We start from the raw sequence: 23,905 nt of genomic DNA on the forward strand, positions 1-23,905 counted from the left end.
ATCGCATCTCAAGTACTGTATTATAGTTACGGAAGAAACACTAGGATCATCCTTAACTCAACTTTGACTACTTTAACACTTGGATTACAAATCATAAGGAATTATCATTGCTAGTGAAGACAAGAAGACCAAAAAGGCTGAGTACTTTAAGTGAGATCTCACATATAGCTATAAAAGTAGGGGGAGCTCCCTTGAAATTATATTGATTATACTTGTTATATCAAAAGTCATTGTTCTGTCATTCTATGTTGGGATGACAGCACAATTATTGTAACCACCTGTTTGCCAATACTTATAGTAAAATATTACTCTGGTTAAGTACATCGTTGTGTGGAGTATTGTTTTCCCTCAGCATGTGTAGCCAGTGGATCCTGAAGTATCAATACAGGTATATTGTGTTATATTATATTGTATTGTATTGTATTGCATCACAGCTGTGTCAAGGGGACTGAGCCAAGATTGTGGGGTTTATTAGCAGAGTGTGGGCTCAAATCAAAAAAGCAGTTCCTTCAGGGGTCAGTGTTACATTAATATACTAAATATTTTGCAGGAATTCAGAAATATATAAGCAGTTTGTGCTCATTTTTCTATTTTTTTTGTCAAAAATGACAGTGTGGCATTTGGGCAGAACAGGATGTTCGAATAACTTTTACTCTGTATTGGGTGCCCTGGGTAAACTTTGTTTTCCAGACATAAGACAAACAAATAGTATTATTACATACCTGAAAATTCCAGCCTTTCCCTGTATCCTTGTCTATGCTCAAGACCATCGGTTCTAAGAACAGGGCATACTGCAATGACAAAGAAAACATTGTGTTACAAAATGAAGCCTTAAAAAGTAACTCCACTTTTGGTGATTAAAAAAAAACAACATTTCCATCTGGTTGATCAATATACATTGTAAGGATTTTTAAAAATTCTAGAAGAAAAAAGCTGATTGTTGTCAGCAAAAGTGAATCTGAAAGGGAGTGAATTTTCATTATTATTTAGCTGATGCACTTGCAGTGTTATAATGAGGAAAATGCAGGGTCTGAATCACTTTAGATGTTACTAACCCTTTGGGAGTATCTCACCAAAAATGAAATTTTTGTCACAGAGGATACCTGAGAACAAGTTTGAAACCAACCATCCAAAACAGGCATTAGACTTACGCTGGTTCGCATCCTTCCCAGAGAACTGATCTCAGAAAGTGAAACTAAGAACGTTCACTTCAGAAGCACGAAAAATGACATGCGGAGTCCCTCAAGGATCACCCCTGTCGCCTGGGCTCTTTAACATCTATCTCCGCCCACTCCTCAAAATCATCAGCAACCAGCATATATTTTATCACTCCTACGCGGATGACATCCAACTCTACCTACGCATCGCCAACAAAAAAGACCAATACCAGGCACTGGAAAAACGATCGCATAATGGAGAGCTCCCTTAAACTCAACGGATCCAAAACAGAATTCCTCCATGCAAACCAAAACAAAAACCCTGGCACGATGTCCACACCACTCACCATCCTTGGCCAACCCTCACTCTCAGCACTAAAGCCAAAAGCTTCAGAGTCATCTTTGACTCAAATATAACGATGGATGCACAAATAGGATCAGTAGTCAATGGATCCCACTACCTTCTTCGCCTATGCAAAAGATTACCGTTCCAAAGTAATGACCTCTCCAAAAGCAGCTGTCTCCACAATCCCACAGAGTGCCGGCTGTTTGCAACAGGAACTAAAGTGAAAAAAAATGTAGCTGGATAGCCGCACTCCAAAGTATTGGACTTTATTGCAAAAATATGATTAAAATCATAGCATCCAGGCTAATGTACAGATTAACTGCATAGCCACTGACATGTTTCACACCAAACACAGTGCTTAGTCATAGCATTTTTCATTTTGTATATAAAAAATCACATGCATCGGCAAACACACGGAGAAAGAAAAACCAAACTCCCATTGTGTGTATATGCCAGTGCATGGTGCTCACTAAATATCAGAATTGCCAGAGAAAACACAAATATTCCCTGAAAAAGACACATACCAAAACAGAAGAGATTTTTTTTTACATTAAAAAAGGATTTAAAAAACTCATTACTAGATGTATCTATTTAAACCTTCTCATTTGATACATTGTAAAAATATAAATGAAGACAAAAAATAAATAAATAAAGTAAGAATAAACTGATAAAGCGATCTAGGCCAAATCGTCTGGGGACAAAAGAAAATTAAATATATGTATATATCCTAAAACCAGCAAGTGGGGCCAACTGATAAAAATGTCCAACTAGTTAATCGCTAGTGTATGCGCAGCTAATTAATCACATACACAATAAAACATGTTAGGCATGTGCCTATCAACCTAGTTGATCACATACACCACATAATACATTAAACATATGCCCATCAACCAGAGGGAAAATATATATGGCAATGCGTTAATTAAAACACACTGGTATTAACAGTTGCCCAGTTAGCTAAAAAAATGGAGATAGGAATAAACTAATAAAACGATCTGAACCAAATCATCTGAAGACCAAAAAATAAATAAATAAATATATATATATGTATGCTAGAACCAGCGGGTAGTGCAAGCTGATAAAAAATGTCTAGCTAGAGCTAGTTAATTGCATACACAATAAAACATGCACCCATTAAAAAGATGGCAAATATTTATAATAGTATGTTAATAAAAACACGCTGGTATTGGCAGTTACTACAGCAAAGAATGCTGCAATATATGCATGCTGCCCTATCCAAAGAACGTTCTCAATCCTAAATACAGAAGAATTATAATAAACAGGAAATAATGAATGAAATCTGGCGATAACAAGATAAAGTGAGCCAGCAGAACCAGATGAAAAAACCTATCAGCACCAGACCCACTACCAATGAAATAATGTCCATACATGATAACTAAATGGACACTAAACAATCAAAGATGACTCCTCACTACACACCCGCTTTAGCCTCAAGAACTGTCCCACGAGAATACCCTTAATGGTATGCCTTGGATGGCCAGAATCATCTCTCAACAAAGTGTTTCAAGCAGAAGGCTTCCGAAAAAGCTTAGAAGAAATACATTCGCCTTCACCCATCAGGACAACGACCAAAAATTTAATTTGTTCACCTTCTTCGTCTACTGCGTAGATTTATCCCCTTCATCGAAGGAGATACAGCAGCAGTAGTTGGAATAATCTTCAATTACTGACTCGACTATGCAAATTCCCTCTACCTAGGACTTCCAAAATACCAAATTTCACTTCTACAAATTGTCCAGAACTCAGCAGCCTGACTGGATCGAGTTGCATTCAAGACCCTCTGCCTCACTCACAAATGTACACAAGGAAAAGTCCCGCAATACCTCTGCGAAAAAATAAAGCACTACACCCCAGGCTGCACTCTCCGGTCAACAAACCAGAACCTCCTCCACATCCCCAAGATCCATTATAAATTAAAAGGCGAACGAAGATTCGCAGTCCAAGGACCACGGCTATGGAATGCTCTACCCGCGGACATTCAATCGGAAGCAAACTATCTGGCCTTTAGGAAGAAGCTCAAGACCCATCTCTTCTGAAAACCCAGATGGACACTGGCGGAAAAAGCTATTTAGTTTGCATATGTAGCCCTATACAAGTTATTCATTCATTTATTCATTCAAAATCTGACTTTGGGGGTTATTTATGAAAGGCAAATCCACTTTTCACTGCAAGTGCGCTTGAAAGTGCACTGAAATTGCACTTGGAAGTGCAGTCACTCTAAATCTAAGGGGTAGATCTGAAATGAGGGGAAGCTCTGCTGATTTTATCATCCAATCATGTGCAAGCTAAAATGCTGTTTTTTATTTTCCTTGCATGTCCCCCTCGAATCTACAGTGACTTTACTTCAAGTGCACTTGCAGTGCAAAGTGGATTTTCCTTTAGTAAATAACCCCTTTGTCTTTATATTTGTGCAGATTTCTGAGAAAATCGGGGAGTCAATCACACAAGCAGGAAGTAACATTAACACTGTGAAATAAAATATCCAAATAACTGTGGAATATTATTGTAGCTTTGTCATGTTTCTGACAAATGCAAGGTCAATCCACAATTAATAACAACCAAGTTTCCATAGAATTTTAAATTTGTACTGCTTGTAGTCCAGTATTTTTTCATTTTTTCATTTTTTGTAAATGTAACTATAATTCATTTTTGTAAGGTGTGATCGAAATGATCATTCCATTTGATGACACATTCATTGTGGAAAAAAGTATGTTGTATACCTATATTTTACATGGTGTTCTATGGGCTTGTTTACATGATAGGACTCTTTCCTATGTAATTGACACTCATGTATCATCTGTTCATTCACATTTATTAATCATGTGACATCTTCAGGCAGAGGAGAATGGAATCATTGATTCCCTTCACCTTTCCCCTCTTTATCCCCTTCCCAGTCACCCCGGGCCCTACCATCTTACCACGCTTTAGAATTTACTCTTGTTTCTCCCTTGCCCATTTTTTTGTTTAACCTTTGAACCTTTTTACTGCGATCATCTTCATTCTCCCACAATAAGGAAGATCCCATACAGCAATACTACTAAAAAGCTACCACACCATACATATAAAGTCCCAAACATATATATTACATAACTCTCCGGTGACAAAGTACCCACCTGCAGGGAAAATTGTTCCTATGGCAAAGATAGAAGCCTCTTCCGTAAGGCTTGGAAACAATAGTCCCCTTATAAGCTGCCTGTTCCAGGTACCCAAGCTGACCAAACACTGACTCTATGCTTAACCACTTAAAACAATGTGATCGACCTGGGAAACCAAGGCAAACACGAACAGCGCTTGTACTGCATACTGGTGGGACTATCAGTTTCCTGTTTCCACCGTGCAGTTTGTTTAGATAAAATGCATTATTATTTTACTAGTAAAATAATAAGGCATTTTATCTAAACGAACTGCACGGTGGAAACAGGAAACTGATAGTCCCACCAGTATGAAGTACAAGCGCTGTTAGTGTTTGCCTTGGTTTCCCAGGTCGATCACATTGTTTTATATGGTATAGTTTTTTGTATAATAGCAGCTGAGATATTGGGATTTAACCCCAGGTGGGAACAGTTTGATCACTTGCATGAGCGCTGGGGGCAGGTGTATGCACACTAGGTATTGAGTGGATACTCCTGCATAAGACCCGTAATTCCTATGCTTAACCACTATTTACACCTACGTATACTCAACAATTATAATCCAGTTTTCTGGGCCACCACCAGAGTCTGTCTATCTGGTGCACTTGCGTTCAAGGGCAAATGGTATTATTTGTGTAAAATCTGTAGAACATAGATTTCTTATCAAACATCACGGTACACAGAGTCATAGTAGTTACTATGTGGGTTATAGGCCACCTTCAGGTGATGGACACTGGCACGCCCTAAGACAAAAAGCGCACGCCCTATAAAACCCCTCCACTATTGGGAGTATACATTTTTTTTTGATTGGACTCCTTTCTACTTTACTTTTCCAAAGTGATGTTCTCCACCTTTCATTCTGCTGATCATTGAATTCAGTTTACAGCCCATACCCACTTGTTAAGTTTTTACAGCAGTGTTTTTGAGCTTTTTTTGCCGCTTAAAAACACCACTCCATGTTATCCAATGGCCTCTTACACACCATGGCATTTTTGAACTGTAAGGCCGCGTACACACGGGCGGACTATCCGTCCAACTAAGTCCGTCAGACAATCCGACAGACAGTCCGTCCTACTTTTGAATGAACGGACTTGACCACACACGACGAACAGACAGTCCGCTGAAAGCTTGTGCGATGACGTGTACGGCACGGACGACGGGACTAGAAATTCGACGTCCAATACACTGCAATGCAACCTTCGGCCGTGTAAATCCTTTCTGAGCATGCGCCATACTTAGTCCGTCGAACTAGCCTACTCACGAGCGGACTGTCCGCTGAAACCAAGTTTGGACGGACAATATTACGGAAATTCCGAAAGACTTAGTCCGCCAGACTGTCCGCTGAAAAAGTCCGCTGAAGTCCACACACGAGCGGATTGTCCGCTGAAACACGTTTCAGCGGACCAAGTCCGTCAGACAGTCCGCCCGTGTGTACGCGGCCTAACAGGCATTGGCGTTTTTAAGCTCCAAAAAAACCCCAAAAAAAACAAAAAAAACCGAGGACCAGCATGTTCTGAGGCTCCAGCGCAAAAACTGTAAAAATGGCAGACCCCCGTAAAGGGTGTTAAATGCGGTTTAATGAGGCTTAACACTTTATAAACAGTGTTAAGCCTCTTCCAGCGTATTTCTGCCTCTATTCAAAGTCAATGGTCCTATGGGAGCCCATCAATTTGAATAGAAGTCGCACCAGAAGTCAGATCAAGATGATCTGACTTGTGGTGTAGACGTGTGCATTCATTTTCGTCCAAATGCGTTTTTGTTGAATTTCTGGGATTTTCTTGTTTGTTTTAATAAAACAATAACAAACGCGCAGAATACGAAATCCGAAAGACCCAACATAATAAAAAATGCTTTATTTTCATGTCCATTATATTTTCGTATCGTTGCGACAACAGTTCGATATAGATAGAAGATTCGACATGATGGTGACAAACAATAGCGTTCTGTGTCTATCAAACCTGCAGTCGAATGTGCCTAACCTATTAGTACAAGATTATTCTACATAGACTATTTATTATAGATTCTATATAGATTCTATATACCCTAATTTGTTACCTGTGTGTGCAGGCAGTTTTGCCAACTCTGGCATATTTGTTGTTATTGTTCTATTTCTTGTATCTATTGTTCCTCATTTGATTTTACATTGTTACCTGTTTGCAGGTCTGGTCACTATCACCAGTCTATTTTCTGTTTGAACAAAATATACAGCAATGTACCATTCTAATGGAAAAGTGAAGGCAGGAAGAGGTCGTGGTCGCAGTGGAGGTGGCCATCTTGCTAAAAAAGTGGCAAGGTCACTGCTACTAGCTCTTTCTTAGGTACTGCTGACACTTCTGCCTCCACAAACATGTCGTCCACAACAGTCCACCAGCAAAACTAGTTTCACCACCACCAGTTCTACTAGTTATCCTGCCAGACCACCACTATCTGCTGCCACTTCTACTGCCAGTGCAGCTCCTTCTACTTCTACAGACATTATGGCTTCTTATTTTTATGGGATAGGCAAGAAAACTAGTATTAAACAAGTGGAGATGCCTTTACCCTCACCACCACCAATGACACTGCCAGTGCCACTGCCCAGCCCCCAAAGAAGAAATTGAAGGTGACTGAAGCAGAGACAGAGAGTAAGACTTTTCCGTTGCACCAAGAGAAAAGTTCTACTGAGGTAGACAACTCTATGCAAAAAGTTTCAGCAATAACTGGTTTTGGTGGCGATGAGGATTTTGAATGTGATGCTCCTCTTTCCCCAACCACTGCAGATGTATTATACCCTCTTAACCCACAAGACTTACAGTATGACCTAGAGCAAATGCAAGAGGGATATTCTGTGAGGAGTAGGACAGGTAGCAGATCACTTTTTTCATCTGCTGCTAATTCCCTTTCTCCCTCTGTTATTATGGAGGAACTATCCTGTGATAACCCCCCAGTGCCCCTGCCATTGGCACTAAGTGGAACCAAGTGGAACTATAGTGGCAACAGCTTCCACCACTGGTGTGCTACCTGCCACAGCTATATCAGCCCTAGAGATAAACAGGGTGAGGCGCTGCATCGCACCGCAGCAACTTTGGAAATACTTTCACAGATTGGAAGGCGGATTCTTTGGAAAGTGAAAATTGTGTGGGAAGCAAGTGAGTAGGGGGAAAAAAGTTGAGACATTTAACCAATGCTGGTATGAACCTACATCTTAAAAATTACCACCACTCTACTTTACTGTGGACAGAGGCAGAAAAAGAAGATGGTAGCACAGGAAGCAGCATTGCGGACTCTGACTGTACTCGTGGTACCTCCTCAACCACACCACTTACTCAGAGCACAGCCAATAGAGAGGGTTCATGTAGGACAAACTGTCCACATTCAGTAGTTGCACTGCAGACCCAATCAGGCTCCTCATCCTCCCAAAGGACATCATCAGCCTACCCTAGATAACTTTGTTGCCTTTAGTTCCAAGGGCATGTCAAAACAGCAAGCCAACTAGATCACCTGCCCCATTGGCCAATTCATAGTTGTTGGTGGAGTCTCTTTTCGCATGAGTGAAGGGGAGCCATTTAAACAGCTCATGCATGCCCTTGCCCCATGCCCCACAATATGTTGTTCCTGCACAAACAACTTTCAGCAGAAAGATTGTTCCAGCACTATACCATTCGTGCATTGCAGTATTGAAGAAAAAAAAGAAAAAAATGGCCAAAGCTGAGGGTCAGACAATTCATTTGACCACTGATTTGTGGACAGCTCCCAGAAGTTAACACGCTTTTCTGTCTTTGATTGCACACTGGTGGCAGGCCACTGTGCCTGTTGATGGTGGCACTAGTGTAAGAGGTCAAACGTCATCAGAAAATTCAAGTTAGACTTACCGGTAACTTGTTTTCCAGTAGACTTTCAGGACAGCCACCCAAGAGATCATGGCTCTGTTGCTGCAAATTACAGACCCTTTCAATCAGTTTTTCTTTCCAGTAGGCAAAGCTGTTGTCTCTGAGTTTACCTTTGATCCTGGGATGACACAGAGAAGCCAGCATGAGTTCAGGGCTTTTGCAGACACAGTAATTTAGCCAATCTTTTAAGTTGTCTTGTAGCTTTCTGATGAAAGAGGCTACAACAGCATGAAGTGGGCTGCCATAAAGAGGCTCCCTGTTTTCTAGGAACAATCTCATCTTCTCCATGAGATAGGTGAACAAGGGTATGACCTGTCCCAGGTTGGCATTGCTCTGACTCTGTTGTCTGCTGTAGCGGGATGATAGATTGTGGATGGCCATCTTTTGCTCCAAAATGCGTTCAAGAATTTCTAGGGTATATTTCCACTGGGTGCTGACATTTTGTTTCAGGCAATATGTGGGGAGCCCTGGTTGTTCTTGCTCCTCCCTTAACAGTTGCATAGCCCCTACACTGTGGTGGAAATGCCCTGCAATCTTCCTGCAAAGGTCCAAGATTTGAGAAATTTTATTTTTCTCCACTGGGATTGCACCCTTGACCACTAAATGCAGTATGTGTGCAGAACAGTGAACACTGACAAAAGATCCATCTTGGAGCACTTTCACCATGTTTGAACCTCCGCCTGTCACTACGAACCCAAAAGAAACATTGGTGACTGCCCGCTCTTCAAACCAATTGACCAACATCGATCTAATTGCCCGCAATATGTTGGCAGAGCTGTTTATCATCACAGACTTCTGTGTGGAGCAAGAAAGCTTGATAACCCTGCTGGTCTTGCACTGTAGACCTACTTTCCAAAACGACTTTCAGGACAGCCACCCGAGAGATCATGGCTCCACCTCCCAAAGGAAACACCTCCTCCATCAGAGCTTTTAGGGAAGTCTCCATGCAGCCTTCCTCAGTTGTTTGTAGAGACTCTCCAACCCCAGCTGCAACACATAATCGACAGTTGCTTCATAGTATTATAGCAAATCACATACACCACAGGGCGGGTTATTGCCGTCCTGAAAGTCTACTCGAAAACAAGTTACCGGTAAGTCTAACTTGAATTTTCCAAAACGACTTTCAGGACAGCCACCTGAGAGGATTACCGAGACTTACTCCATTCAGGGCGGGACGACAGCCTGTAAGACTTTCCTTCCAAAAGCCTGATCCCCGGCTGATAACAGATCTAATCTATAATGGCGGGCAAACACCGTTAGACTTGACCAGGTAGCAGCCTTACATATCTGTTCAGGGGTGGCACCAGCTTTCTCTGCCCAACTCACCGCTGTAGCCCTTGTGGAATGAGCCCGGACGTTCACTGGACTCTGACCAGCACAGGAATATGCTTCCGAAATCGTAATTTTCAGCCAACTGGCTATGGTTCCCTTGGATGCCTGCTTTCCCTTTTTAGTGCCAAAAAATGAAACAAAAAGAGCATCTGACTGTCTAAAGTCTTTAGTGGCCTCCAAATAACTTAGAACTGCCCTCTTAACATCCAAGGTGTGGAAATCTTCTTCTTTCCTACCTGAAGGATTAGAGAAAAATGTAGGGAAAACTATTTTCTGGGAACGATTTTGAAGTGATGCCACTTTGGACAAAAAATGTGGGTCTGTTTTGAGGACTAACCTGTCCGGAAAAACAAAAAAGAACGGTTCCCTGATTGACAAAGCCTGTAGCTCGCTAACTCTGCGAGCTGAAGTAATGGCTACTAAAAAAACAGTCTTCAAAGTAATCCATTTCAGGGAAACTGAACTAATAGGCTCAAATGGGCCCCTAGTCAGGGCCTGTAAGACGGTAGATAAATCCCAACTCGGGCAGCTTCTAGATACTACCAGTCTGGAGCGAGAGAGAGCTCTAAAAAACCTGATTACTAAGGGATCTGATGCCCGAGGCTTCTCCAAAAAAGACTCCTAACGCGGCCACCTGCACCTTTAGGGTGCTGATTGCTAATTTACTATCCGCACCTTCCTGTAGGAACTCCAGAAGTGAGGCAATTTGACTTGGTGACCTAGCTGAAGTCCTGCACCAGGAGTTAAACACCTTCCAATATTTGAAATATATTGCCCTGGTAACTTTCTTCCTACTGGACAATAAGGTAGCAACCAGCCTGTCTGAGAAACCCCTCTTCTTCGAGAGCTGCTCTTCAGAAACCAAGCCGTGAGCCTTAGTTTCTCTAAGTCTTGATGGATTAGAGGGCCCTGCTGCAGAAGATCTTGTCTCAGGGGGAGATGCCAGAACGGTCTTTGTTGCATCTGAAGAAGGGCCGAGAACCACGGCCGTTTGGGCCAAAAGGGGGTGATCAGAATTACCCCTGCATCTTCTTACCTGATCTTCCCTAATACCCGGGGGATCAATTGAAACGGGGGAAAGGCATAGGCTAGATGAAAATTCCAGCTGTGCGCTAGTGCATCTACTCCCAAAGACCTATCGTGCCTGTTCAGAGAGAAGAACAGAGGGACCTGGGACTTTTCCTGAGTGGCAAAAAGATCTACCTCTGGCTGGCCCCATCTCTCCCTAATCAGTCTAAAGACTTCTGGATTCAGATGCCACTCTGCCTCTAGAACATGGTTCCTGCTGAGAAAGTCTGCCTTTTTATTCAAGGACCCCTTTAGGTGGACTGCTGATAAGGACTGAGTAAACCGCTCTGCCCAAACCAAGATACCTTTTGCTAAAACCTGTAGCGTCCTGCTTCTGGTTCCTCCCTGTCTGTTCACATATGCCACTACCGTGGCATTGTCGGACAGAATCTGGACATGGCATTTTCGAACCATGTCTGCGAAGGCCCATAACGCCTTCTCCACTGCCTTCAGTTCCCTCCAATTTGAGGACCTCTGTGCCTCTTCCATGGACCATGAGCCCTGGACCCACTGGGTGTCCACATGGGCCCCCCAACCCCAGGCGCTGGCATCTGTTGTCAGCCGGACCTGGACGGTGGGGATCCTCACCAGATTGTCCAGAGAACTCTGACGACGATCCCAAGCCTCCAACAGAAAAGCCTGAAGGGGACTGAAGTGATGTTTCGCCCATTGGACCGCCGGAATGGAGGATGTCAATGTCCCTAGAACCAACATCACCTTCCTGATGGTTTGGGGCTGATTACACTGTAACTGTGCTACAACCTTGACCAGTTTCTCCCTTTTTTCTTCCGGCAGGAAGATCTTTTGATCTATGAAGCTGATTCGAAACCCCAGGAATGCGACTTCCTGAGCGGGTATCAGGTTTGCCTTTTGAAAATGCATGACCCAACCTAGCTTCCTTAAGTGACCGTAGGCTCTGTCTAGGTCTTTTTGCAACCCCTCTCTGGTCTGGGCAAAAAACTACAAGTCATCCAGATATGGAATCACTGAGATTCCTTCCAGACGAAGGGGAGCTAATGCTTCTGCCAAAATTTTGGTGAATACCCTCGGGGATGACGACAGACCAAAAGGGAGGGCCCTGAATTGTAGATGAACAACCCTGCTCCCTTCCCTTAAAGCCAACCTCATAAATCTCTGAGACCCGCTCCAAACCGGGACATGAAGGTACGCATCCTGTAAATCCACGGAGGCCATATAGCATCCCGGGGACAGGAGGTTTCTTACTGAAAAAATAGAATCCATCCGAAACCTCTCGTACCGTACTGATTAGTTTAGTTCCTTGAGGTTTAAAATTAGATGGAACGTTCCCGAAGGTTTCCTGACCAGGAACACATGAGAGTAAAATCTCTGACCTACCTCTTCCGCTGGGACCGGCAAGACAACCCCCCGAAACATCAGGTCCTGAATTAGGGCCTTCATAGCAAGGGCCTTGACTGGGTCCCTGGGAATACTGGTGACCAGGAATCTTTGAGGGGGGCCCTCGGTAAACTCGATTTTGTAACCTTGAGAAACCATCCTCAGGACAAATTGATTTCGAGTTATGGTCTCCCACTGAGGGAAAAACTCCCGAAGTCTCCCCCCTACCTTGACCAAAGAGTCATTGTGACTTGGAGGTGGATGCAGGAGGATTGAGGAGGACTCCCCCTTTATTATTGGGCTTCTGTGCCCAAGATTTCCTCCCGTTTTGCCTCCCAACCTCCGCTTGACCCCTAGGTCCCTGAAAAAAACGCTTACGCGCCTGCGCTGGCTTTTTCTTTACAGGAAAATACTTCTTCCTGTCCGCTGTTCAGTCCAGAATAGAATCCAACTCTGCACCGAACAATAAATCCCCCTGAAAAGGGTAAGCCAAAGAGACTATTTTTCAAGGCCGCATCCCCTGGCCAGGTTTTCAGCCACAAGGCCCGTCTAACCGAATTGGTCAGGGCGGCTGTCCTAGCTGACATATGGACAGATTCTGCCGAAGCATCAGCAATATAGGCAATAGAGTAGTAAAGGAATCCAGGATCTCTTGCTTATGGGAATCAGCCATAATATGAGATTTTAATTGTTTAACCCAATGGTCCAGATTCCTTGCCACACAGGTTGTTGCCATGCCTGGATTTCAAATTTATCATCACTGACTGCCAGGCCCTTTTGAGAAGCAGATCCATCTTCTTATCCATAGGTTCCTTTAAAGTGCCTATATCCTCAAAAGCTAGATCCGTTGACTTTGATACTTGGGAAAACGCTGAATCCAACTTCGGAACCTTGTTCCACACTAAGTCTGGACTATCTTCAAAGGGAAATCTCTTCCTGTGTGATCTGGATAAAAAGGATTTTTTCTCCAGCTCCAACCACTCGCTTTTAATAATATCGGACACCAGGGAGTGCACCGGGAAGGTGCGAGATCTCTCCTAGGCCCGCATACATACAATCATGCAAGGATAACTCCTTCTTTTCCTTTTCAATACCCAAAGTGGCATAAATCACTTTAAGGAGGCCCCCCACTTCTTTCAATGACAATTTGTACTTGGAAGCTGAGTCCTCATCCTCTTCTTCCTCAGAGTCTGATTCCTCTAGGGCCAATAAAAAGGAATCCTGTGAGGCATCCTGGGACAAACCTCCCCCCAACAGCAACTGCGAACCTCCCGGTTCTGCAGGGGACTGCTGAACTCTAGACTCCCCCGAAGTTACCGGTTCTTTTAACAGTTTAGACCTGAATGCCTGAAAAGTTGCTTTAAGCTTGTCCTTAATGGACGATACCAAGTCACCACATAATGATGGGGGGTCCTCCCTGACTAGGCTGGCGATACAAGTCGCACAGAGAGTTTTGGCCCAGGTTTCGCTGAGTTTTTCCTTACAAACAGGACATCTCCTTTTGATAGGCTGGGCAGAGCTCTAAAAAACCCAGCTGTTTTTTTTTTGCAAACAAATGCAAAACACCCAGGTGCAACTAAGGGAGCAAAACCACTATTCCCCAGTGCCCTCGCAAGCCGACACTCCCCCAGAATCTTCCACCATTGCACACCTAGCAAGGGAGGGAAAGGGAGGAGGGGGGGTGTGGGGAGTGAGGGAGAAAGAAAGGGTGAACACCTCCCCCCTCACACAGGAGCCTAGGATCCAGTACATCAGAGCCCCGCTCCTACCTTTGCCTTGCTGGTGCCTTGGCTTGCCCCTTGTCCGTATCGCTATCCATCGCTAGGACATACACTGCCGCCGGTCCGGATTCAAAAACGCTGCTGCGCCCGACCGGAAACCGGAAATAAGGCGCCAGTTGGTCCTCCTCTCTCTTCCTGCGTTCCAACGCCAGGAAATGATGCGGAACACCACCAGAAGTCCCACCCCCTATGCCCGAAGGACGCGGCCGAGCCCCCTCGGCCTCCCCAGATGAGCGATCGCTCTCCCGCGATGCAGCTTGTGCTGCACGCGGGAGTTTTGAAAAAAAGAATGCGGTCGCCACTCTGACAGGGGACAGAGGAACCCCTGGCATGCTGGCTCTCCCGAGCACGAAAGGAGGAGAGAGAGCCCATGCTGCCATCCATGTCAGGAGGAGAATGGGAGGACCGGCTCCTGAAAAAAAGGAAAAAATGCAGGTGAGAGCCCCACGACCTCCAGGACCAGCCCAGAGATCATGGCTCCCACCGGAGGTGTTCCTCCAGGTTGGAGAAAACACAAGAAACTGAGGAAGGCCGCGTGGAGACTTCCCTAAAAGCTCTGATGGAGGAGGCGTTTCCTTTGGGAGGTGGAGCCATGATCTCTCGGGTGGCTGTCCTGAAAGTCGTTTTGGAAAGTAGGTCTACAGTGCAAGACCAGCAGGGTTATCAAGCTTTCCTGCTCCACACAGAAGTCTGTGATGATAAACAGCTCTGCCAACATATTGCGGGCAATTAGATCGATGTTGGTCAATTGGTTTGAAGAGCGGGCAGTCACCAATGTTTCTTTTGGGTTCATAGTGACAGGCGGAGGTTCAAACATGGTGAAAGTGCTCCAAGATGGATCTTTTGTCAGTGTGCACTGTTCTGCACACATACTGCATTTAGTGATCAAGGGTGCAATCCCAGTGGAGAAAAATAACATTTCTCAAATCTTGGACCTTTGCAGGAAGATTGCAGGGCATTTCCACCACAGTGTAGGGGCTATGCAACTGTTAAGGGAGGAGTAAGAACAATCAGGGCTCCCCACATATTGCCTGAAACAAAATGTCAGCACCCAGTGGAAATATACCCTAGAAATTCTTGAACGCATTTTGGAGCAAAAGACAGCCATCCACAATCTATCATCCCGCCACAACAGACAACAGAGTCGGAGCAATGCCAGCCTGGGACAGGTCATACCCTTGTTTACCTATCTCATGGAGAAGATGAGATTGTTCCTAGAAAACAGGGAGCCTCTTTATGGCAGCCCACTTCATGCTGTTGTAGCCTCTTTCATGAGAAAGCTACAAGACAACTTAAAAGATCGGCTAAATTACTGTGTCTGCAAAAGCCCTGAACTCATGCTGGCTTCTCTGTGTGATCCCAGGATCAAAGGTAAACTCAGAGACAACAGCTTTGCCTACTGGAAAGAAAAACTGATTGAAAGGGTCTGTAATTTGCAGCAACAGAGACGTATGCTGGTTGATGCTGGTTTGGAAGATTCACCCGTCATTTCTGCTATTCCAAGGCCTGGCACCATCACTCAAAAACCGAGTGCAGCATGTATATGTTGGGTAGAGGCACTTGACAATCTAGTAAGTGCAAGTCAAGCAGCAGGTAATTGAGAGGAGAGCAGTGCCTCTGAAATGGTCAAGGCCTAACTATATGAAGCACCTTTGCCTCCTACAGCGGACCCTTTGACCTATTGGGATGGTAAGAAAAACTCATGGCCTGCTCTTTGCCTGGTTGCCCCGCAGCTACTATCCTGTCCTCCAAACACTGTGCAAAGTGAGAGAGTTTTCTCTATTATAGGTAACATCCTGAATCCACACCATGCACAATGACACCCCATTTGATGGAATAAATAACTTTCCTCAAATTTAACCTCCCCAAGATGGGTTACCCTACCCTTAACTTGTGAGACCTGGATCGTTGTCACCATGTGAAGATAGGTGAGACCATCTAAATTTTGAGGAAAATCAATTTTTTACATTTTCTTACCACTTGACAATAGCAGTTGTCTTTGGGGTGACCCCAAGATTTAAATTGAATTATATTGTTTTAAGCCTTTTCCCTTTGTTCCTTCCATCACCCTTTTTTGGAAAATACAATGATGAATGTTGTGTAGACTAAAATGTGAGTGATTGCATGAATGAATGATGTGTGAATGGACAGTAGCAAGGGTTGAAGCCATTTAAAGTGGTTGTAAACCCTTACAAACCACTTTGACCTACAGGTAAGCCTAGATTAAGGCTTACCTGTAAGTCCAATAAATATCTCCTAAGCCTACATGGTTTAGGAGATATTTGCCAAAAGACAGGCACCGCTGTCTACGGCGGATGTGTCGTAGACATCAGCGCACATGTGCACTAAGCACGTTGCTGTTAATGGTGATATGCCGAGTGGTGGCTCCCGTGTGCATGCATGGGAGTGACGTCATTATGGCTCCATCGAATGACAGCGCCGTAGCAGCAAGACTCACCAAGAAGATGGAGGCTCCGTACACAAGGGGACAGCAGTGACTTTGCTGGCTCCTGTGTCAGGTAAGTGGCACATAATGGGCTACTATGTGATGCATAGTAGTCCATTATGCTTTACCTTTGCAGGGAATCAAAGAGGAAGTAAACCCATCAGGGTTTACTTCCTCTTTAACCATTTTTGTATGATGGTCTGGGATTAAGAGACAATGATTAAAGATGTTTGGGGAAACCAACCTCAACAGCATGACAATTCCTCTTAATGGAGAGACTGTCAACTCAAGGATCAGAATATTTTACCAACATAGCACAAAGAAGCATACAGCTGGAAACGTGATTCTGTGCAAGATAGATTAGTTGGTCACTGCTGAGCTGCATCCAGATGCCCAGGACCTATCCCATTTGCCTTCTCTGACCCTGGGGACACCAGTGCTCTCTCTGATCCTCCGCCTGTTTCATGACCATCTGCAATTGTCCAAAGTCACCAGTGTGAGTAATCTACCCTGCTGCCATGTTTCCCAAGCCCTGGAAATGATGACTGCCCTATGAACTGTTACCTATGGGCCTGCCAGCCTTTGAACTGTTGCGCCTTGTGATTGCGCTAACCTGTGAACCTCTGTCCAGTTAATCATTGCCCTTGTGATTGCAAGCCTGCAACCTATGCTCTGTAAACTGTTGAGGACTGTATCGTTAACCCCTGCTGGAAAGATGAACGGTGTGACTGGACACAATATACAATGGGATTAACCTTTCCACATTGAAATAGTGTAAAGAGAAATCTCTTAAATTTTCTCTATTTAGCCTGATGGTTAAATGTAGAAAATCTACAATTTTAAGGCCTCTAGTAAGTTAGTAACAGTAAATGGACTAGTAAATTTAGATACATAATGAACCTAACAAGGCAAGCAAAACTCAAGAAAACAATTAGTTCTAAACAAAAACATTTTTATTTTGAACATAAATGTAAAAAAAAAAATTAAGCAAGCAGTAGCTATAGGGACCTATTGATCCCAGCCATCTGGTCACCAAGGTCACCTACAAGCCTCCAGTTGCCTCCCAAGGCTACCTTGGGACCTCTCCAAAACCACATTGTGACAGCGCTGCCAGTAATTGTAGAGGGCCACGGAGCAAAATAACCTCCTGGTTACAGCATATTGTCACATGTGGCTCTGGAGGGGTGATGTGCACTGGAGTGGGTGGAGAATCCTTCCCAGGATGCACTGGAGAGGAGGCACCAATGGGTGGGACCAGGTGTCGGTCTAGTGGAGGGTGGAAGAGAAACCACTGGGGAGGAAAAATAGTGAGCTGAACCAGATGCGGTTAGGTCCAGGGCTTCGTCCAACGGGCAGAGGTGAAGGGTGAAGACTTCACCTGTGAAGAAAAGAAAATACATTAGAGAATTCAATACACATAGCTGCTTCACCCTAACATTATATAAAGGCAATTATCTCCCAGCCCTTGTAGACAATCATGTAACATCTTGAGATGTTTTCACTTCTACATACCAGTTTTCCATTTTTGATATTCGGTGAGATGCACCTAATCAATTTGCGTGTAGGAGATAGTGATGTCTGTGTCAATTCACTGTGTCATCCCAAGTTTGTAGCGCTGCGCAGGAAGATGTAGTACTTTACTGTACTCTGACCGGCCAGAGTACAAAGGGATTCCCCTCTACCCATCGAGCAGTAAAAAAGGGAATTTCCCAAAGATTTTATCTGCTCGGTCGCACGGTCGGCTGGATAAAATCTTAAGGTGTAATGGACACCTAAGTGCTGACCACTAACTAATCTACCTCATCCAGACTGACTGACTGATGCAAATCTGGAAGATCAGTTGCACTTGCAAGTAGAAACATATCAGCTATACCAGCTATTAACATTAAACTCACCAAAGAGAAGCCATTCAAGCCATAGCATTTCTATACGGAAAAGGGCATAAATTTCATTTGGGTAGTACATTGCAGGAACATGCAATTGTCAGTTAAAGCTGCAGCGCAATAAATAGCAAAATATGGCCTGGTCAGAAAGGGGGCCAAACCTATAGGTGGTCAAGTTGAACTTAAAAGCACTTACTGCTCATCAGTTTAGAGATAAGAAAAAATAACGCCAATGGAAATATTCTTTTCACAACGATCGTGGCGATAATATGTAACATGTGCAAACTATGCTTTCATGTGTAGGCTAGGCACACCTATGCACAAATTAGGTTTTTCACAGGAGGGAGGATGATTTGAAAATCATTTTTTCCCTTTAAAAAATATATAAAAAATCACTTAAATTTACTGACATCACATGTAATAGCAATAATATATGTTTGTGTGTGTGGGGGGGGGGGGCTTGTTTTGGGCATGATATGGGATTTTTAATATAAAAAAATAAAATAATCAGACATATGGCTTACCTTTTTATGTCGCTGAACTTTTTTACAACAGGCAGACGGGTCACGCTGATGGAGCTGTATCACCTCAACTTTTTGAGAGATCTCTTCCCACTTCTCCTACTTCCACTCCAAAGTGGTCTCCCTGCCACACAGCTGCATCCAGCAAGGGAGCGTTTCCCTTACAAGGACCTGGGACTCAATGTGAGTCCACGTAAAGTTTCCCTTCCTGCTGATTGCAACTTGTGTCCCCCTTCTGCACTTTTTTGATGGTGGGGGTGGTTCTGCTGCTGCCTCCATAGAAGGGCCATGAACCTCCATGGGGTCAAACTGCTTGGAGCCACCATCGGATGCTGCCATCGCACTTGAACCAGAACCATTAGGAGTGCAGAGCGAACAGGAAGGAAGTTATATGCTTGAATTTCAATACACAATTCCATTGGCTGACTGTTGGCGTAGGCCATTCAACATGAACAGAAACAAACAAGTATCGTATCATTCGATACAATCAAAAATATGTATAGTACTGTTCGACATGAAGACTCGACGAAGCAGCTAAAAACATGCGATCGACACAAGTGTACATTTACGGTCAAATGCTCCGCCCATAGGCTATAGAAGAATTGTAATGTTGTTTGACTATTAATAATAATTAATAATTATAACATTACTAGTCAAACAACAATAGAATTCTACTATAACTTGTGGGCGGAGCATTCGACCGGAAATGTACAATCATGGCGTTGTACAATTTACTTTAGTTGCTTCGTCAAATCTTCTTAGAACATCCGACAGACACCATAAGCCTTCAATGGACAGATTCAACCTTAATTCAGATTTTCAGACTAATGCATTTTTTAACAAAACAAAAAAAAAAATGAATTTCGGAAGTAACTAAATAATTCGATTTTTCGGACGAAACCGAAATTCCGAAACAAAATATGCCATGTGACTTAGCTAAGAATCTTGAAGAGCAATAGCGGCAACATTTTTTAAATTTTTTTTGCGTGAGGTTCCCCCCAAGATGGTACCAGACCCTTATCCGAGTACGCAGCCCAGCAGGTCAGGAAAGGCGGAATGAGCAAGCGCCTCCCCGGACCATAACAGGCCACATGCCCTCAACATGGGCAGGTGGGTGCTTTGGGGCAGGGGGACTCTGACGAGGACAAGTGCCTCTTCCCGACAACCCTTGCCTGGTGGTTTTCAGGGTCTGTGGGTGGGGCTTATCGTAATCTGGAAGCCCCCTTTAGTGAGGGGGTCCTCTGATCCCAGCCCCCCACCCCAGGTGAATGAGTATGGGGTACATCAAACCCATTGACCTAAAAAAATGTGACAAAAATAAGCACGCTACACAGTTTTTTAAAGTATTTTATTTAGGCAGCTCCAGTTCTTCTCCCTCCTAGGGCAACGTCTTCTCCCTCTACTGGTCCTTCTCCCCTCTCCAGTTTTTCTCTTCCTCTCTGCACTGTCTTCTCTCTCTGCTGTCTTCACACTCTTTTGCCGGGTCTTCTCACTCTTTTACCGGGTCTTCTCACTCTTTTACCGGGTTTTCTCACTCTTTTGCTGGGTTTTCTCCCTATGTTCTTCTTCCGATGTTGACTCAATGCAATCTCCCGATGTAATGCTGGGTCCGCCGTGTGTAATGACTTATATTACATAGTATAGTTACATAGTTAGTCAAGTTAAAAAAAGTCCATCCAGTTCAACCACAAAAAAAAATAACATCATACAATCCCATATACCCAATTCTATACCGACAGTTGATCCAGAGGAAGGTGAAAAACCCCAGAGGAGCATGATCCAATTTGCTAAAGCAGGGGAAAAAATTCCTTCCTGAGCCCCCGAGAGACAATCAGATTTTTCCCGGATCAACTTTACCTATAAAATGTTAGTACCCAGTTATATTATGTACATTTAGGAAATAATCCAGGCCTTTCATATTGGCATGGGACAGGCCACCTGATGATGCAATTTGGAGGTCACACCCCTTGTGATATCTCCACCCGAGGCATGATGTGGCGATGATGTCATGTTACTTAATCAAGCAAATGAGTACCATTTTGCATTTATTTATTTATTTTATGTTGGTATTAGGGTCAGATAGAGAAGGACAGCCAGTAAGGTTGAATATCACTGAGATTATTTCATCCTAGTAAGGTTTAAAAACAGGACACTCCCAGAATATGTTTAAGGCTCCATGCACACTATAAGCTAAAAGAAATGCCAGAAAAACCCTGGATCATTTTTATGCCAGCATTTAGCAGCAGTTAGGAGCTTTCAGCTTTTTTTCTGCTAGCAAATCACTCCCAAAAACGCGAAAAAAAAATAAAAAATACAAATAAATAAAAGATGTTTTTTATTCAGCTCCTAGAAACTGAAGCTTCATAAATGCTTCTAGTCTAAAATAGTCTGCATAGATACATAGGATAACACTATTTTCTTCTAGAAGCAAAAAAGAAATGCTCAAAAGCTGTTGCTAGGAGCATTTTTTAAAGCTAATGTGAGAGTATGTGCTGACATCTTCAGCAAAGAGGGGAGCATTGTGGAAATGTACCATCTAGAGAGAAGTTGGAATGATGTCTCCAGAACTTTTCTGATGTGCTTTTCTATACCCTTTAGAGGAAAAAAAAAAATTTATGCAATATGAAAAAATCCAAACATAACTAGAGTATATTTTTGATTAAAGCGGGAGTCCGCCGTTTTTTTTTTTTTAAAAAAGCCAGCAGCTACAAATACTGCAGCTGCTGACTTTTAAAATAATGACACTTACCCGCCCAGCGCACCCGCGATGTCGGCACCCAAAGCCGATCTCTCGATCGTCTCTCGGGTGCTGCTGCCGCCATCTTGGGTATGGGAATCAGGAAGTGAAAGCCTTTTGGCTTCATTTCCCGGTTCTCTACTGCGCATGCGCGAGTCGCGCTGCGCAATAAGGATGGTCCCGCTGTCTCTGGGATTCATGTGTTTCCCAGCAGGCAGCGGGGGACCTTCTGAAAGGGGCGTAGATTGTGCGGAAAGGGGCGTACCTTCTGCAAAATCTACGCGGAAGTGGGTGCAGATACCTGTACTGTACAGGTACCTGCACCCCCCTCCCCCCTGAAAGGTGCCAATTGTGGCGCAGGAGGGGGGGGGTTCCAATGAGCGGAAGGTCCACTTTAGGGTGGACCTCCGCTTTAAATAAAACTTTATGCATTAATTGGTAAAGATTACCAGGGGAGCTTGAAAAACACACTGAAGGGAACATAAGCTTAAATTAATACATACTTGACTTTTAACAGATAAAATTCCCCAGGGCACCCACTACTAGTTGAACACCCTATTCTAAGAGAATTATTAGTTAATTGTGTCACACTTTTTCCAAAACTCTTATTGTGCTTAGAGAAATTTCTTTGTAAAATATTAATGAACCTATTTTGTGTGTAAGCATTTTACTCCCCAAAATTGCAGTAATTGACCTTGCATCACTACAACATGTGTGAACTGTAATGCCGTGTAGAGGCGACCGGACTTTCCAGCAGAAAAGGTCAGACGGAATCATTCTGTCGGATATTACGATCGTGTGTGCGCTTCATCTGACTTTTTTCTTCAAAAATTCAGACGGACCTAGAAATAGAACATGTTTCAAATCTGTCCGACGGGATCAATTTCTTTCAGGAAAACCGTTTGTCTGTATGCTGGTCCAACGGACCAAATACAACGCCAGGGCAGCTATTGGCTACTGGCTATTGAACTTCCTTTTCTAGTCTCGTCATACGTCATCACGTTCAAAGCGAACGAACTTTGGTCCGTTCGTGTGTGGGCAAGTCCGTTCGGTCGGAATTCCATCGAGAAGACCATCGGGAAGACCATCGGGAAGACCATTGGACCTTTTCTGCCAGAAAGTCCGGTCGTGTGTACGCAGCATAAGTGGAAACATGCTATAGTGTATTTTAAAAATCTATTTAGAAATGTAATAGAGATGAGCTGAACTACCTGGGTTTGGTAGAATTTGGGTACCAAATCTGAACCACATTGAAGTTCATGGGAACCAAATGTTAAAATCAGTTCTGGCCATTTTAGAGGCTGATAGGCAAGCGGTTGTCAAACAAATGACATGAGAGGCTGAACAATGTTTTATTGTTAAATTTAATTTGCCAGCAACCAGCAGTTTTATATTTCAATCATTTTTTATTAAAGTTTATAGTCATTGTAAGGGTTCATTTTTTTAATTTTAAAATAACAAACATATCATAATTACCTCCACTGTGCAGCTCGTTTTGCACAGAGTGGCCCTGAAGTTCATCTTCTGGGTTCCGTCTGCAGCTCTTGCGGCTTCTCCTCACATCTGACAACCCCCTCAGAGAAGCACTTACCTTGCGGGCACACTCCCAAGTCCAGCATTCAGCGTCCATAGCCGCCGAATGTATGGCTAGGCCCTGCCCCCCGGCACCTGCATTATTGGATTTGATTGACAGCAGTGGGAGCCAATGGCTGCGCTTCTATCAATCTATCCAACCAAGAGCCAAGAACCCTGGGCACAGAGACAGCGCATCCCCGGCGGGTCAAGTTCCAGGGTGGAACTCCGCTTTAACAAGAGAAGAGGATCTGATAGCGAACCACCTTTCCATTTAATATTGGTAGTTGAGATCTGAAATTGTATTAGAGAGTGAGGGAACTGTGTCCGATTTCCAGAGTCTTGTGATGTTGATTTTTGCTGCAAATAGCAGGTGTATAACAATTGTTCTGGAACTGGTAGGAAATTGTTCCACACCTAAATGAAGCAGAGCTAACTTGGGATCTGGTCTAGTTACTTATGGGTGAAGAGCTGCTGTTTTGCTGTAAGAAGCTTATAAAATGCTTATATTAATTTTTTTAGGCATTCCTATTATAGTCTATGGGGCCAGACTCCAATCTGCCTAAAAGTAGCTCATTTACATTTTTGACTGAGAAGCATTTTTCTACAATGTCAGATATGAATAAGGGTCATTGAAATTAATTGGATTTTGTTTGTTGAGCGCATTAGAGGTACAAGTTTCAAG

General features: G+C 43.6%; 1 protein-coding gene across 3 annotated transcripts in view; it reads right to left on the minus strand.

Moving 5' to 3' along the window:
* Positions 1–23,905, minus strand: part of COL19A1 (collagen type XIX alpha 1 chain) — a 1,105,372-nt gene that overhangs the window by 952,873 nt on the left and 128,594 nt on the right. For all 3 annotated transcript variants that reach the window (XM_077487416.1, XM_077487415.1, XM_077487417.1), the window contains exon 3: positions 723–791. In XM_077487416.1, coding sequence (XP_077343542.1) covers positions 723–791 — 69 coding nt within the window. The remainder of the gene's footprint in view (positions 1–722; positions 792–23,905) is intronic.

This window comes from Lithobates pipiens, unplaced genomic scaffold (genome assembly GCF_037356315.1).
Source record: "Lithobates pipiens isolate NorthernLeopardFrog02 unplaced genomic scaffold, aLitPip1_a1.2 Scaffold_18, whole genome shotgun sequence".
NCBI classification, from domain to species: domain Eukaryota; kingdom Metazoa; phylum Chordata; class Amphibia; order Anura; family Ranidae; genus Lithobates; species Lithobates pipiens.